General features: G+C 49.2%; 1 protein-coding gene across 8 annotated transcripts in view; it reads left to right on the top strand.

The window, feature by feature from the left end:
* Positions 1 to 12,685, top strand: part of LOC144369291 (uncharacterized) — a 33,759-nt gene extending 21,074 nt beyond the window's left edge. For all 8 annotated transcript variants that reach the window (XM_078028719.1, XM_078028717.1, XM_078028716.1 and 5 more), the window contains 11 exons: positions 98 to 285; positions 1,764 to 1,972; positions 2,209 to 2,414; positions 3,487 to 3,601; positions 4,956 to 5,071; positions 5,238 to 5,468; positions 6,552 to 6,666; positions 8,970 to 9,067; positions 9,234 to 9,347; positions 10,322 to 10,436; positions 12,314 to 12,685. In XM_078028719.1, the coding sequence (XP_077884845.1) occupies positions 98 to 285; positions 1,764 to 1,972; positions 2,209 to 2,414; positions 3,487 to 3,601; positions 4,956 to 5,071; positions 5,238 to 5,468; positions 6,552 to 6,666; positions 8,970 to 9,067; positions 9,234 to 9,347; positions 10,322 to 10,436; positions 12,314 to 12,519 (1,713 nt within the window). In that variant the 3' untranslated portion in view covers positions 12,520 to 12,685. The remainder of the gene's footprint in view (positions 1 to 97; positions 286 to 1,763; positions 1,973 to 2,208; positions 2,415 to 3,486; positions 3,602 to 4,955; positions 5,072 to 5,237; positions 5,469 to 6,551; positions 6,667 to 8,969; positions 9,068 to 9,233; positions 9,348 to 10,321; positions 10,437 to 12,313) is intronic.
* The last annotated feature ends 4,204 nt before the right edge of the window (positions 12,686 to 16,889 follow it).

Consider the following 16,889-nt stretch of genomic DNA (forward strand, 5'->3'; position numbering starts at 1 on the left):
TGTCCCATTGTGCTTTGACTCTAGTGTATTGGCACAAGTCATTTTTCTGTTTGTCACCATTTCCATTTTGAACCCACCATTCTTGGTCCCAACCCAGGGTGAAAATGATGAGAACACGGAGGAGCCCTTCAGGGTACAGAGCCTTGAACCTTACAGGCAGGACCAGCTTAGGAATGAGCTCCTGCCTGTCATTTGTGGGAGGAACCTACATTTCAGCAGCAACATGGGGTTAATCTCCTGGGATTTCATCCCCACCCAGCAGGTGCTGGATCTCTTGTTCCCAAGGTAAGCACCAGACCACCAAGCCCAAGCGTGTAGCCCCCTCTTGCCTGTCTTGCGGCTGCCATGTGCCTCTCAGGGACCCAAAGGTTTGTGATACCTAGTGAGATAGAGGACCACACTCATAGTGGAATGTCAGCCCCAATGGGACGAGTCCTGGAGGTGCCTGCCACAGCCTTGCAAGGGGAGTGAACTTCCCCTCTCAGGCAGAGAAACCATTCTGACTCCAGCTGATCCACAGAGGTCCGTGGAGCAGTCCCCACACACTGGGCACCACAGCTCAATGGTGTGCACTGAGCTCATTCCCAGGTGGACTCAGCGAGGCCAGGTGGTCTTTCTGGTGTGATGTTGGCTTTGTGAAGAATGTAGATCTGTGCCAGAGGCGTCTCAAAACTCAGGCCTTGGGAAAAGCACTTTTGGGTTAATAAAGACATGTTAGTTTCCATAGTGGGACAGAGCGTCCTAGCTGGGACATAGCTGGACAGGGGCTTTGGACATGGCAGCTCCCACACCCAGAGATATGTGGGAATCAGCAGTTTGGGCTCATTCACTGATGAACACGGAGAAAGCACCCACTGTGTGAAGACACGTTTCTAGTCACGTTTCATAATTCAGTGAAAAATGGGGTGCAAATGACTGCCATTGTGTCCCTTTTCATGGGGGTCAGCCTCAAACCGCAGGTGCCATGAGTACATATCCTACATGTGACTGCATCCCTGACTCCATGGGGCATAACTGCACGTTGTCCTCTGCAGTGACTATGGTGGACCCTTGGACCAACTTCAACATGGAATGGGCTTGGGGTCAAGAGGGTGGGCTCCTGTTTCTAGAGTAGGGACCTGCAAGGTGATTTGACTTGGGAAGGCTGAGGAAAGACTGCTCTCCCCAATTCAGTTTTCTGCCTACAGTGTAAGGTGTGGGGCTTCAACAGTAGGAGGGGTAAGGCGGGGAGTTGTAGGTAATCATGGTCCTCTGGGGAAGGCCCTGGGATAATGGATCCCCTACTCTACACCTCCCTGTCCTCCCTCAGGGCCACAGAGATGTGGTCTGCACTCATGGGAAAAGAGAGGTCCACCGCTACTCAGGGGGACTCAGTGAGAGCTCACAGAGAATGAGGTAGCATTGCAGCCCTCGCCAGGGGAGGAGGTGTCTCTTGAGCCCTGAGAAGAGTGGGCAGGAGGACAGACACTCCCGGAAGGTGCATTCCAGGTTGGAGAGCAGGTAGCCAAGAGGAAGAAGAGTGTCGGGCCTGCCCAGAGGAGGGGAGAGCTGGTCATACCATGAATCTAACGCTCCTTCGTTGAAGGTTCTTTGCCTAGCGACGTGTCCTGTCCCTGCCTGTACAGCCACTGTGTCTTGCCTGAGGTGGACTGGTGTGCTCAGAACCAGGGACGGTTCAGGAGGGTAGGGTCAGAGGTTTGCTCTGGAGGCCATGGCGAAGGCTAGGCCAGGGTTTTGCTGACTCCACACCTGCCTCCCCACAGTGCCTCATCTTCTTTCCTGGGGACCTGGGTGAACTTCCACACCGAGGCTTCCAATCAGCCTCCAGGCTCCCTGAGTCTGCAGCAGCTGCTGCCGTACGTGTGGCTCCTCCTGAGTGGCTTTAACCTGGAGCACCAAGCACACCACCTCCTGGCCCCAATTGAAGATGGCATATCAAGCCAGGCAGAGCCTGAGAGCCAGGCGGACTGTGGTGAGTACCTAAGGGTATATGAGGAAAGGTCTGACTGTTGTTCCACTGCAGGTAGTCTGTATGCCTGGTGTTGGGTTAGAAATTAGGATAAGCCTTTGTCCATTCAGGAAGTGACCCTAGTTTGCAAAGAGGTCCTGTGTGGGCTAAGGGTCTGAGTTCTTCCTGGCAGCAGGGGTATTGTCTGTCTGTGTGAAGGTCAGGGCAAGGCAGTCATGTTGGCATCTTTTCTCCTCTAGCTACAAGCTCAGTTCCTGTCATGGCTCCTAAGCCAACCCCAGAGCCAGAGCCTTCTCCCAGGGAAGGGGCAGAGCTGGAGTCCAGGACATCAGGGGTCTCCACACAGTACTCCCCACGGCCCAAATATACCAATCCGATGAGAGGCAGGTGCGTCATTCGCATCTACCTGGAAAACGAAAGGACAACACAGTATAGGAGCATCCTGGTGAGTCTTCAAGCAGGGGAGTCTCCTGGGAGCCCACAGTGGGGAAGACCGAGTCCACAGCAAACACTTTGGACTAGGCCTGTCTTCTTGAACTGGAGCTTCTGGAAGGTCAGGAAGGAGAGCAGAAAGTGAGGAAGAGAGAGGCGAGAGAGCAGCAGCATGCCAGGTCTGGGTGCGAGTGGGCCTGCGTGTTTGGGGATGTGCAGGTCAGAAGTGCAGGAGTGAGTGCTGGGTTCAGAGGAGGTCAGAGAAATATCGAGGGTACAGGCCATCCTCTACTGACCTTGGTATTGAGGAGGAGTATATTGAACCGTGGAGGTTGAAGCACAGGAGTTGGCAGTCATTTTCTTGTGTGTGGGAGGGGATATGTTGCTGGTTGAAGGGAAGGGAGCCATTGTAGAATGATTAGGGTGGGTAGGTGTGGGTCACAGAGAACTGGGGGCCTTGGAGGGGCCCATTAGTGTCCTAGTTTGCATGTATGTGAATAGAGATTTAGCGGGTCTCTCTACAGGATCTTCCTGGGTGTGGAGTATCCATCATGAGACTCTGGTGTCCACCTCCAGGGTAGCCATGTTGAACCACTACACCTGCTGGGTCCGAAACTCCTGACACCCCAGCAAGCACTGACACTCTCGAGCCCAGCAGCTTCCATGCCTATCATTAAAGAGTCCTAGTGTGTGTTGTGCCTGGGTGTCAAGACCAAAGCACCTAGGGTTTGTGCCTTGTCCACACAAAAATGCAGCTGCATCCCAGACCAGAGCAGGGATATGGAAGTCCACTGGACCATTCCTCCCATCTTGATGGGACTAGAGTGTGTCTGTACAAAGCCTTTTGGTCCTTATTCCCTTGTCTCTGTAGGGCATAGCAGGTTGAAGCAAACTCTTGTACCAAGATTGGACTAGAGGCTCATAGGAAGACCCCCACATGATCACATGAAGGCCTCAGGTAGCAGGGTATCAAGATGGTGCCCTTGTGTTGAAAGCTCACTTGTCTCTGATTGTCCTTGAGCACTGTCCTCTGGGTAGCTACTCCCAAATTCCCTCTCTGATGAGCTTTCTCCAACCCTGCTTAGGTGACCTCCCAGGACAGGACTCCAGTCGTCATCCGCAAGGCCTTAGATGTATACTTGCTCCAGCAGAAGGATCCAAAAAACTATGAGCTTCTGCATATTGTCTGGAACCATCAGAGTAAGTGGAACCATCAGAGGGTAGGGAGCAGTGAGTCACAGTGGGCTCACGATAACTGGGAGCCAAAACACAGTGTGCGTTGGCCCAATGCCCAGGAAGAGTATGGTGGGACTTGTGCACAAAACAAAGTGTAATGATGGGGCATAAATCTGCAGGTTCTTCATGTTCCCCAGGGGCTGTGGACCTGCCTAACATGTGTTCTTTCCTTGGCCTGAGGAGGCACTGCAAAGCTATTATCCACAAAGGGCCAAGAAGAGAGGCTTCTTTGTCTTGTGTCAAAGAAGACAGACAACCACAGGGTGCCTACTTTGGCAGCCTTTCCTGACCTAGATGAGTACATGAGAAAACCAGTTCAATGAAGAATCATTTCTGGCTTCCAATCTTTTTATTTATTGCAAACTGAGTCCACTTAGGACCAGAGGCCATTTCTAGAGAGAAGTGTGTAGTAGAATAGAACCCTTCACAGCTTGTAGACTGTTCTTGGAGAGAGAGAGAGAGGGAGGGAGGGAGGGAGGGAGGGAGGGAGAGAGAGAGAGAGAGAGAGAGAGAGAGAGAGAGAGAGAGAGAGAGAGAGAGAGAAGAAGAAGGAGGAGGAGGAGGAGGAGGAGGAGGAGGAGGAGGAGGAGGAGAAGGAGGAGTAGAAAAATGAAAATAAGTTGAAGGAGAAGACCATGAATAAGAAGTTCAAGATGACTATAAGAAGAAGCATGAGGAGAAGATGAAGAAGAACAAGAACAAGAAGGAGAAACACAAGGTGAACAAGAAGTATAACAATACATTGATTAAAAATGTGAATGAGATTTATACTCATGAGCAGGAAATGCAGTAGTGGGGAACTCAAGAGAAATATATTGCTCTGGATGGCACAGCCCTGCTGTGGACATCCTCCAGCCATGCTCAACACACCTCCAAACCATACCCCTCCAATTAGTGTAGCCCTGTATGAGTGTATGAATCCACTGGCAAGGTGGAGGCACCCACCATCAAATGCTTTTCCCCAAACCCACCTGTGATCATTGCTGCAGTGGGGAGAAAACCTTCAACACATGAGTCTTTGGTGACCAATCCAGATACAAAGTCTAGCTGTTTCTCTTTGTTGGGTCCAACGTGAACTAAGAGAGTCTGGGGTACAAGGGGCTATTTCTTTGAAAGGTGTTCCTGTACTGGACCTCCTGTGCATAGAGGGTCCTCAGGGAGGAATCAGTGGGGAGTCTTTGGTGGAACAGTAGCTGGATTCGGGGGCTCTCAGGTCTGTGTATGAGACCTGAGCTGGCAGAGGCTCTCAGTTGTGGGGGATGTTGGGTAGTGTATTCCTTGAGTGTCACCTACCACGCCTCTGCCCCTGCCTCTCCAGAGCTGAGGGTCCCTGCTAATGCGAAAGTATATGGCGGCCTGATTGGAGGAGTGCATTATAACTTTATTCTTCGGGAAACAGATGCCAGCAAGTCGTTGAAGTTCAAGCCAAAGGAGGTAAACAGTCACCTTCTTTACTCTTTACTCCTGGTGCCACTCCACATCCTCCAAGGGGACAAGAACCTCAGGTTCTGGATGGATGTTGTAGAATGCCCACAGAGCCAACTGCCAGGCTGGGTGGGGTGCAGGTGCTGGGCTTTGCTGATGTTGTCATCCCCCACAGTTCTTGGAGCCTTCTGTGGCAGTGGCATCCAGGACCCCAGCAGCTGTGAGCAGCAGCTCTGCAGTGGCTGCAGGATCATTGCCCCAGGCCACCCAAAGCAATGAGTGGTGCATGAGAAAAGTCACCAGTAGCAGCTCCTCACTGCTTCACTCCAGCGAGCAGGTGGAAGACAACCGCTTTGTTTATGTCCTCCTAGAGGGACAGAGCCTGAGAGAGTCAAAGCGCATCCTGGTAAGCCCGACAGTAGGGCTGCCTCCTGGGTGTCCACACAGTGGAAGGCAGGAGACACAGCCAACCCCGGGGCTGTGGTGGGAAATAAAGAAGAGAGAGGTCAGTCTTAAGGGCTTGACCTGAGGAGGGAGAGCCTCAGCATGCCCAGCTCCAGTGGTGAGTGGGTGTGTGTAGTGTGGGTTTTGCAGGCCAGAAGTGCAGACGGAAGTTCTGTGGACAGATGAAGTCAGAGATATGTCCAGGGTGCAGGCTGCAGTGCCTAGAACTTGGTATTCTCAATGAGTGAGATTGGAGCAGAGGAGGTGGCAGTGACTTGTCACATGTATAGGAGGGGATGTGTTTCTTGTAGCAGGGAAGAGAACCTCCTTAGCATGACTAGGTGTGGGAATTTGGGGTCGGGATCACCTGGGGGGTCATGCCAAAGCTTCGGAATGTTAGCCTTTGCATGTATGTAAATGCGGAGCTAAAGGGGTTCTTGGCAGAATTTCTATGGATGTGCAGTAGACACGCTAATACTGCAGGTGTCCAGCTGCAGAGGAGACATGTTCAGTGACTGCCAGTGCTGAGTCAAGTACATCATTACTACCAGACCCGCACCGAGCTTCCAGAGGCCAGGGCCTCTCAAGGCTGTCTTGAAGCACTCAAGTGCACACTCTTGTATCTGAGTCTGTTTTGTGTAGTGGCAGTCAGGACCAAAATTTTCAGTGTGTCTGCCTCTTCCACCCACAAAGGCAGCCTGCACCCCAGAGCACACTTGGTGCGCAGATCCCTGGCCCATTGCTCTCGTCTCAGTGAGATGAGAGTGTGTCTGTGCATAGGCAGTTTGGTCCTTTGACCTGAGTGGAATGTGGCTCCCCAGGGGGAGGGGAGATGGCAGGTACAGGCAGATATTTGTACCAAGATCGTTCTAGTAGCACGTTGCAAGAACCCAGGGGGTATGTGGAGGCTACACTCAGGTAGCAGGATAACAAGATTGTGCCCTTGTATATGTAGCTGAGATTTCTCCTGAATGTTTGACCACAGTCTTCTGGGTAGCTCCTCTAAAAGCCATTCTCTGATGACATTTATCCCACCCTGATCCAGGTGACCTTTGTGGATACGGTGACGAGCCTCATCCGAAGGGCCTTGGACCAAAATTTGTTGCAGCAGGAGGATGTGGACAACTTTGAGCTTCTGAGAATGATTTCTGAGAATGAGAGTAAGTAGGACAATCAGACAGTGGGGAGACATGATCCACAGTGGGCTCAGGATAACTCACAGCCAAGAGAAAGTGGGCCTTGGCCACAAAATACCAAAGTGTGGTGGGCCTGGTGCGGGAGACCAAGTGCAGTGATGGGCGTGTCCAATGTGGAGGTGCTCAATGAGGCCCAAGGGGGCTGCTGAACCTCCCTAAATGTGTTCTCCCCTGGACCTGGTCTGGCAATGCGAAGCTAATATCCATGAGGGCAAGGCAGAGAGAGAGGCTCAATCCATCATCAGTTTGGTTTATGGCTCACTGATAAGGATGCCTTCAAATGAAGAGGAGGAGAACATGGGTCCTGATTGGATCAGCATTGCTATGGACAGAAGCAGCACAGGTCCCAATCCATGGCCAGGATATGAGAAGTCCTGCCTACTCACAGGAATGTCAGGATTACAGCAACTGGGAACAGGACTCAGTGAAGAGGAAGTCAAGGCTAGGGGACAGCCTGTTTGGGTTCTTTTGGGAAGAATTCCAAGTCCTCTGTGCCTGGGTGCCCATCTCCTGAAGATATCAGAATGGCCAGGTTATTATTCCTTCCAGCAACAAAGAAGGGCATCTGAAGAACAGAGGCCACAATGCTGAGCTGTCCACAATTCCAGTGCTCTTTCCTTTCTTGTGAGCCAGACACTCCTAGCCTCCACCATCCAGCCTGTCCACAATAGAACCCACCATCTGTCGGGCACGTAAGTGAGTTTTCCAATTTTCCCACACCACCTCATTTGAGTTGGCTCTGTCTCACACATGAGGAAGACTGAGGTGCAAGGAGCTGGGCAAGGGGCAGTGTCTGCGAATCTCAGGGACTTGGGAGGCAGTGCAGGAGGATGGGAATTTCCAAACAACCTCAGAAACTTAGGGAGACCCTGTACCCAAGTAAAAAGGCCTGGGAATGGTCTCAGTGCTTCAGTGCCTCTGGTTTTATCCCTGGTACAAAAATAAGCCAGTCAATAAGGAATTACCAACTGAGAAACTACGAAGATGATTTCAGAAACAGACTTTCAACACAAGCATCAGTTGAGAGCAGGCTGCAGACCAGGGGAGGTTTGTGTGTAACAGACGTCAAAAGGGAGGACTACGGGGGGCCTGGAACCCACTAGGTGTGATGGCATCTATGCCTTATGGCAGGAGGGTGGCAGTGATGCTGGCCCTCTCCTAGATTTTGGAAACCTTGTTTTCATTGGGGAAACTTTATGGAGGTGGAATCTATTTTAGCAATCCTGGTCCAGATGAGGTGCGGACTTCCACAGGTAGAAGCCTATCCAGAATACGGTGTCTGTTATTCAGTCTTTCCTGACTGTGACAATGACAAAGAAAGGAAGTCACTTGTCTTTGGTCTTGGTTTCACTCCTGGCCATTGATTGAGAACTGATTTCATGTTGGACTACTGAACAGAAGCTGCATCTGGGCAGAAGAGTGTGATAGATTTGAACTCCTCAGGACGCCCCACCATTGCCAGAGATATAAGGAGAAGGAGGAGGAGAAAGAGGACACAACTGAGTGGGGAGAGGATCACACGATGAAGAGCAGGAGGAAGAAGAAGAAAAAGGAGGAGGTGAAACAGAAGGAAGGGTGGAGGGAGATACACAAGAAGAAGAACAAGAAGGAATCATGTAAGAACAAGAAAAAGACCCAGAAAGAACTACAAGAAGATGCAGGACAGAAAGAAGAGCCAGAAGTAGAACAAGAACCAGAATAAAAGTACCAAGCAGACAGCTCATGATGAGAAACAAGGGGAAGGAGAGCGAACCTAAAAAACAATAGAGTTCTCCAGGGCACCACCCTGCTGAAGTCCTCCCATGTCCATGCCCAACACTCCTCTGATGGATACCACCTCCCCTCGGTGTAGTCATCCATGAGTGGATTCATCCAGGGCAAGGGGATGAATTCGCCCACCATCCAATGCTTCCCTGAATGCCCATGTGTGAGCATGGCTGCCCTGGGGAGAAAGGCCTAAGCACAGGAGCCTTTGCCAATCTTGATACAGAGCCTAGCAGTGTCCCTTTGGCAGATCCAACCTGCACTGAGAAGTTCTGGGCCCAAGGTGCTGTTTCCATTGCCAGGTGCTCTTTTGGTTTAGAATCCTGTACATCATCTTCTCCAGTGAAGAATCACTGAGAGAGTCTTTGGTGGCACTGTAGCTGGATAGGAGGGCTCTCAATTCTGGTGCAGGCTCGCCCTGGCGGAGACTCTCAGGGGTTGTGTGTGTTTTGTGGTAAAATCCTTGAGTGCCATCTAACAATTCTCTCCACTTTGCTCTGCAGAAATCAAGGTCCCTGACCACTCACTCATGTATCAGTTCATGAATCCGGGGATAAAATATTTCATTGTGAGGAAACGCCCTGAGTTCAAGAGAAAGGAGGTAAACACCTACCTTATTCAAGCTGTACTTGTGCTGCCATTCCACTCCCACGTGGGGAAATAAGAAGCCTCAGCACCTGGACATATGTGCTAGAAGCCCATAGAGCCAACTGACAGGCTGGGGTGGCTTCCTGTTTCTGGGTTTGCTGATGTTCCATCCCCCACAGTTCTCAGAATCAACCTGCAACAAGTGCTCCAGGCCGCTTTTCCAGATGGGAGACACCTGCTTAATTCGTGTCCACTTAGAAACACAAAGTCCAAAGATGGCCAAGACTGTTTTGGTAAGCCTGGGAGCAGGGGTGTCCCCTGGTGCTTACACCTGGGTGGGGAGCAGACACTGGTCCAATACCATGGACTACTCATGCCCTCTTGAATTTGGAGCTTCTGGATGATCAGGAGGATAGATGGGAATCAAGAAGGGAGAGGTCAGTGTGAAGGGCTGGAGCTGAGATGAGGGAGAGCAGCAGCTTGTCCACCACCATGTCTGAGGGAGTCTGTGTGTCAGGTGGCAGCATGCAGTCCAGAAGGGCAGAGGCAGGTATGGGTGACAGATGAGAACAGGCCAGGACCTAGATTGCAGGTTTCACTCTATGGGATGCTAAGGTCTATGGAGGAGGACAGCAGTGTGAGGTTCTGCATGTTCCTTGAATAAGGAGCTGAGAGGGTCTCTCTGCAGAGTCAGTATGGATGTGGAGGAAGCACACTAAATGTCCAGGTAACCCAATGACCACCCTTGCTGGATGAGGTGCCCTCCTACACCCCAGCCAGCACTGAGCCTCTGGAGGCCAGGAGCTCTCATGGCTATCTTTCGTCACTCCTGTGTGTGGTCATGTTCCTGGGTCTGATTTGGGCCCTGGCAATCCAGACCAAAGCCTGTAGGTTTTGTGCCTAGGCCATTCCCAATGCCGCCTGCATCCTCGGGCGGACCTGGGATCTTGGAGGCTATTGTCCAATTCCTCTCAACTTGTGGGATGACATTGCATCTGTATGCAGGTAGTGGGGTCCTTTCACTTCTAGAGGAGTGCAGCTCCACAAAGAGCAATGGCAGGTCCAGGAAGTCCTATGTACAAGGATTGGGCTAGTAGCCTATGGGAAGAGCCCATGCGATGAGCAGGAGGTCAGCCTCAGGTAGTAGGGTCATTGATGTTGCCCTTGTATTTAGAGTGGAGGTGCCTCCAGAATGCCCCTGCCCACTGTCCTTGAGTAGTCACTTCAAGGCCCATTTCCTGAAGGCCTGTCTCCCATGCTGCTCCAGGTGACCTGCCAAGATCGGGCTCCTGTCGTCATCCGCAGGGCCCTCGAGCTGCACTTGCTTACTCAGGAGAACCCGGAGGATTATGAGCTGGGCCAAATCATCTCTCACCGTCACAGTAAGTGGGACAATCAGATGGCAGAGAGCAAGGGTCAGGATGTGGACTCAGGTCAACTCTTAGCACCAAAGTGTAGTCTCTGACCCCCAAGAACACTCCAATAGGTGTGTTGGGTTCGTGCACAAAGCCAACTGCACTTCTGCTGGTGGAAGGTCTTGAGGTCCAATGGTATACCCCAGTGGATATTGTGGCTCCCCACCAGGTGCCTCCCCTGTACATGAACAGGCATCCAAAGCTGACATCTTTGAGGAGTGAGGAGGAAAGCCTCTTTCCATGAGCAGTATGCTTTCATGGTCTGGGATAGGAGTGGTTTCAGAGGAACATGGAATGCATGGGCTAACGAGGGAACTGGCATTTTGTGGATTGAAGCAGCAATATTGAAAGCCTTCTGTGTGACCAGAAAACCACTGCCTTGGCAGAGCATTGCCAGGATTCTAGCAAGCAGTAACAGGATGAAATTGGGAAGAAAACACAGCCTGGGAGACAGCTTGAATCATCTGTCTTTGCATAAATTCCATGGTCTTCTGTACCTGAGTTCACTTGCCAAGGAGTGATCACAATAGCCAGGTTATGATCCCTAACTTCCTGAGCACGTAGCCACACAGCTCATCTGATAATAATGCCAGCGCTTTTTCGTTGGTTGGTTGGTTGGTTTTTGTGAGCCAAACACCACAGCAGCCATTATCCCAGCCTATGTATGCTGAAGACCACCATCCCTACGAGTTCTAGAATCACTTATCTCCTATCTTAACCTACTGTTAGGTTAGTAGAATCATTGGAAGAGGAAGTCTGTCTGGGGCCTTGGTAGCCTTAGAATTTCATAGCAGAGATCTTCACATCCAACCCAGAAGGGATGGAGAACAGGCTCTAGGTTAGAGGAGGGTGATAGGAAACACGTGTTCAGAGGAAGGAGAAGCGGGCTGTTGTATTCCCCCACTTGGGGTCATGGCACCACTGGACCATACACCATGTTGGAGGGGAGCATTCCCTTTGCTGGCCTTTGGAACCATTGTTCTCAATAGGGCAGCATTTGGAATGTGGCCTCCATTCTCAGAAGCCTGGTTCACATGGAGGTGGGCTCCACCAATGCAGAAGCATGGCTCTAATGTGGTATTTGTGCTGGTCAGCCTGTCCTCACTGTGGTCATACTTGAGGAATCCTTGGCCTTTTCTCTGGCTTTCACAACTTTCTCTTTGGTTGTGTACTGAGGCTGTCCATAAAGCTCTAGTGTGTGGCAGTGGAGAGCTCCTCAGCCCTTGCCACAAAGGCATAGACAGGGAGAGAGAGAACAAGGCTGGGAGAGAGGGAGAGAGAGAAAGATGGAGAAGGAGGACCTCTACTTGGAGAATGAGGATTCAGTGGAGCCTACAGGAACAAGGTATTATTGCCCAGGGCGCACCCCTGTTTAGGTCTTCCTCCAACCATGCTCAACCTTTCTTCCAGTCCCTCCCACCTTGCAGTAATGTATTCATCTTGAATGAGAATTTTATGTTGACATCAGAGCACTCACCATCCAATGCTTCCCTCCAAACCCACTCATGAAGATGGCTCATGTGGGGACTGAATCTTCGGCACAGGAGCTTTTTGTGGGAGATTTCAGATGCAAACCCTAGTGGTGTGCTTTGGCAGATGTAAGAGGACCTGGGATGTTCTGGAGTCCAAAGCCTTTGGTAGGAACCGACATTAGGTCTGTGGAAGTGCTCTGCCTAGTTCTTCCTCAGGGAGGACTGTGGAGGCTGTCTTGTTGGTATTGGTGCTGAATTGGAGAGCTCCCAGGTGTGTGGCTCTGGCCTTTTCTGGCACAAGCTCTCAGATGTTGGGGTGTCCCAGGGAGCACCTCCTGAGCCACCTTATTTTGTACACCCCTCTCCCTCCAGAGCTGAGGATTCCAGCGCAGGCCAACGTATTTTACGCAAAGAACCCTCACATAGAACCCAACTTCGTGCTGAGGAAAAGGAGCCTCTCCCAAAAGAATGATGATTGGATCCAGCCTCAACCTCCTTCTCGTTCTACAAAGAAGGCTGCAGCCCTCCTGAGGATGCTTGCAAAACCATTCTGCTGCTGTGTGCCTGGGCAGGGCTGAGGCAGCCCAGGAATATTTACATTGATAATTATTTTCTTCAAAGTTTGTATCTATAGTTTGCCATTGACCTTGACCTTGTTTAGTAACATAGTTTTTACTCTATCCTGTATTTGTTGTTTCCATTAATATATTATTATTTTAAAATATATATGTTTTTGTTACCTGATCTACTGTGATGATTTGAGTATACTCAATGTAGCAGTGATTCCTAAAGGACACATCCAAACCAACAGGAAGGAATGTTTCCTTGTATTAGCAAGAAGTTTGGTTTTTAGGAGTTTGGCAGATGGCATTATCTGAGTCAGTTTTCCAATGGGGGCAATGAAGTATCGGCTATCATGGTACAAATACAAACAAAGACACACTAGAGCGCGCGCGCACACACACACACACACACACACACACACACACTAGAGCACACACACTGACTGAGCGATAGATACACAGATGGAGTTGGTCTCTTCTGAAATACTTTGGAGATGTGGTTCTGATTTCTCCCATTTTGGAGTATTTTCCATTGCATAAGGTGTCTTGCAAATGAATCCCATGTCTGAAGAAGACATGCATGTGTACTTCACATGCCACTTTCTACATAACCAGAAGGTCATGTCATGTAATATTTTTCATGCAGCTGTGTTTTCACTGTGAACCATCCCATGAGGTCAGCTGTGGAATTTTCCACTGGTAGCATCACAATGGAGATCCACTCTTTGGATTTGGGGATATTTCTGATTTTCTTGATTCAGATTGGAAATATATATATATATATATACACACACATATATATATATGGTTTTTGATGAAAATTCTGCATTTGATGATAATGAATGCCATGCATCTAGGAATCTGTAGACTGTAGACAATGAATGGATGCCTACTGTTGTCTGGACTGGTCTGCAAAGTCCTGTAGCATCTGAGCATGTGTGAGGGCTGTACAGGTCTTGCCAAAAGTCCAGGTCTGATGATCCTGCACAAAGCTGAGCTAGTGGTCTCCAAAACAGCATAAGGGCCAAGGAGAAACACAGTTCCACACAGAAGTTGGGAAGCTACCTTATGAAGGTAATCATATGTATGGGATCCTCTTGCTAGGTCCCTTTTTCCATTGGGCCAGAACTGTTTTCTGAATGTGCTTGCTGAGAAGAGCTTGGAATTTTCTATGTGAAGCAGTTTATGCAAGCTGCTTCCACTTGCAGGAACAAAGTGTGTTCTCATTGACCACTTTGGGCTTTCCCTGGTTCAACTAGAGTGTGTCAGAAGCACTTGTAATGATTGGCATTCACGGTTTCACATTGAAGCCTCTGTGCCATCTGTCAACCACTGTTGGCTGCAAGTGGGGAATGGAAGCCATTTGCTGCAAGCAGTTTCAACTTGCAAGACTAACTTTGTTGTAAGTAGGCACATGGTGTTTTTTTCTGTGTGAGCTAGAAGAAAGAAAAATTGCTCCTTACAGGTGACAGGCATGCTGTCACATTGAAGCCTCTGGTGCCATTGATCAAAAACAGTTCACTCATTTGGGTACCTGCACTTCAAGTGTATATTGTAAACAAATGTGACAAGTGGATGTCAATGAGACTTTGGAGAACTGATCTTCTCAGCTGGTCCTCTTTCCTCCTGCAAGTTGGTGATCTCTTTCTGGTGCACTTTGTGTTTCATGCCTGAACTGTGCTCTGAATGTGCTTGATGAGAACAGCTTAGAAGTGCAGAAGTAAAACTGTTTGTGGAAGCAGCTTCAAGTAGCACAAGCTAACTTGTTCTCAGTGAGCACATGGGGACTTTTCCCAGGTTGAAGAAGTGTGAATGAGAATGGCTTCTCAGAGCTGGTAGGCATGTTTGCATTTGGCAAACTTTGCCATCTGTCACACACAGTTCCTTGCATGCAGAAACCTGCATTTCAAGTGTTCTCAGAAAGGTCCGATGAGTGGGTTTCCATGGAATTTTGTGGAGTTCATCTTTTCAGCAGTCCTCATTGCCTTCTCAAAATTGGTGATCCTGGGTGCAAGGCCTCTCTTGTCACCAACATTGTATTTTGGGCCTGACGTCGGTTCTGAATGTGCTTGCTGAGAGTAGTTTGGGAGTGCAAAAGTAAAGCAGTCTCTCAGCAGCTTCAACATTCAGGAGCTCATTTTATTCTCAGTGAGCACATTGGGGTTTGTCACTACTTAAACTAGCATGAAGAACCACCGCTTCTCAGAGGTGGCAGTTTCCCTTTGAAGTGTTTGTACAATTGGTCAGTGCGAGTTCAATGCAGGCAGGCACTTGGATTTCAAGTGAATTCTGTGACAAACAATTGAGCAATGGATTTCAATCCACCTTGGGGAATTGCTCTTCCCAGTGGGCCCACAGTTCTCCAAGTTGCTGACCTAGGTCCAAGGGCACTCTTGCTAGCACTCTTTGCATATGGGCTGAAACTGTGCTCTGAGTGTGCTTCCTGAAAATATTTTGGAAGTGCAGCACAGAAGAATTTTGGCAAGCAGCTTCCACATTAGGAAATGACATTTTTCTCATCGTGCCCATTGAGCTTTGATCCTGGCTGAAGTAGCCTTAAATCCAATGGCTTCTGAGAGCTAACAGGCACAGTTTTCATTGGAAACAACTGTGCTCTTGGTCAATGGTAAGTTGGTTGCTGTCAGGCACCTGCAGTTTCAATGAGTTTTTAGAAAAAGGAGACCAAGGGAATACAATGAAACCTGTGCAATTCATTTCCTAATCAATGTTGGCGATGCTAGACCAGAGTGGACTTTTGCAAGGATACTTTCTCATGTTTTTTGCAGGAAATGTGTTCTGAATGTGCATCCTGAGATGCATATGTAGGGGGCAAACAGAAAAATTTTGTGCACAAGTAGCTTTGTTCTCAGTGAACACGTGGCGATTTTTCCCTGGTTGAACATGCAGGAAGCAGAACCTCTTGTCAGAGATGATGGTGCCATTTCACTTGGAACCATCTATGCACTCAATAAAGCAGAGGTCATTGTAGTCAGGCTCATGCAATTTCAAGATAGTTTTTAGAATCCGTTTGAGGAATGGATTCCAAAGAATCATGGAGGAATTGAACCACCCATCAGACCTATCTGAGCAACTGCTCCAAGGTACAAGGGCTCTCCAGCTAGTGCACTTTGGATATTGAGCCTGCACTGCTCTCTGAATGTGCTCAGTGAGAAGAGTGTGAAGTGCAGAAGAGAACCAGGGTGTGCAAACAGCTCTAGAGTGTGAAGTGCAGAAGAGAAGCAGGGTATGCAAACAGCTTCAATTGCAAGATGTAAAAGTGTTCCTAGAGAGCACATTGGGATTTGGGCTTGGTTGAACTAGTAGGATTTGGAACCCCTTCTTAGAGCCAGCAGTCCCGGGCTTTACTTAGACGTTTCTGTGTCTTGTATAAAGCAGAGTTTGTTGCTTGTGGGCCTTTCATTTCCAGTGAGTTTTCAAAAAAATTGAGAAAAAGATTTCAATGAAACTCTGGGCCATTGATCTTGTCAACCGTCCAACTTTCCATGTGAATACTGGTGATGATGTTAGGTCCAAGGGCTCTCTGGGTAGCACAATTTGCACTTTGGGTGTAAAGTGTTGACTGAACGTGCTGGCTGAGAAAAGCTTGGAAGTGCAGAATGGAAGCATTTTGTGCAGGCAGCTTCCAATTGAGGGAACGGTCTTGTTCTCTGTAAGCACATTGGGTTTTATTTCTGGTTGAAGCTGCATGAAGCAGAACTGCTTCTCAGAGCCGGCACTCTCACTTTCTCTCTGAAGTATCTGTTCCATTAGAAATGCAGGTTCCCCTCATGAAGGCTCCTGCGTTTCTATTTTGTTTTCTGAGTAAGGGGGAACCATTGATTTCAGTGAAACATTGGCAAATGGATTTTCTTCAGAGGGCAGCTTTCCTCTTTAAAGTTGGTGATAAGAGCTACAAGGGCTCTCTTCTAGGTACACTTTTCCTATTGGGCCTGAAGTGGGTTTTGAATGTGCTTGCTCAGGAGAACTTTAGAAGTTCAGAAGTGAAGCGGTTCATGCAAGCAGCGTCCACTTGCGGCAGCAAAGAGGGTTCCCAGTGAGCAATTTGTGGCTGTCCCTGTTTGAACTAGAGTGCAAAATATTTCCCACAAGCCTTTGGGGGTTGTAGCTATCAACACAAAACAACAACTGTACAGGCACCTGGTTTCTACCTCAGAGACTAGAGTAGGGAAGATACAGGTGGAAGCTCATGTCCTTTCACACTGGCTATACCCACCACCCTGAATACAGAGGCTCAAGCTAGGAATAGACAACGCCAACTACTGGAAGCAAGGAAAACAGTGTTCTGAGATACTTTTTTTTCTCTTTCTTTCTCTCTTTTCTTCTCTCTCTTCCACAACTTCAACATATGTGAAACCAAGAACTGT

The sequence above is a fragment of the Ictidomys tridecemlineatus genome, chromosome 12, assembly GCF_052094955.1.
Source record: "Ictidomys tridecemlineatus isolate mIctTri1 chromosome 12, mIctTri1.hap1, whole genome shotgun sequence".
In the NCBI taxonomy this organism is placed as follows: Eukaryota; Metazoa; Chordata; class Mammalia; order Rodentia; family Sciuridae; genus Ictidomys; species Ictidomys tridecemlineatus.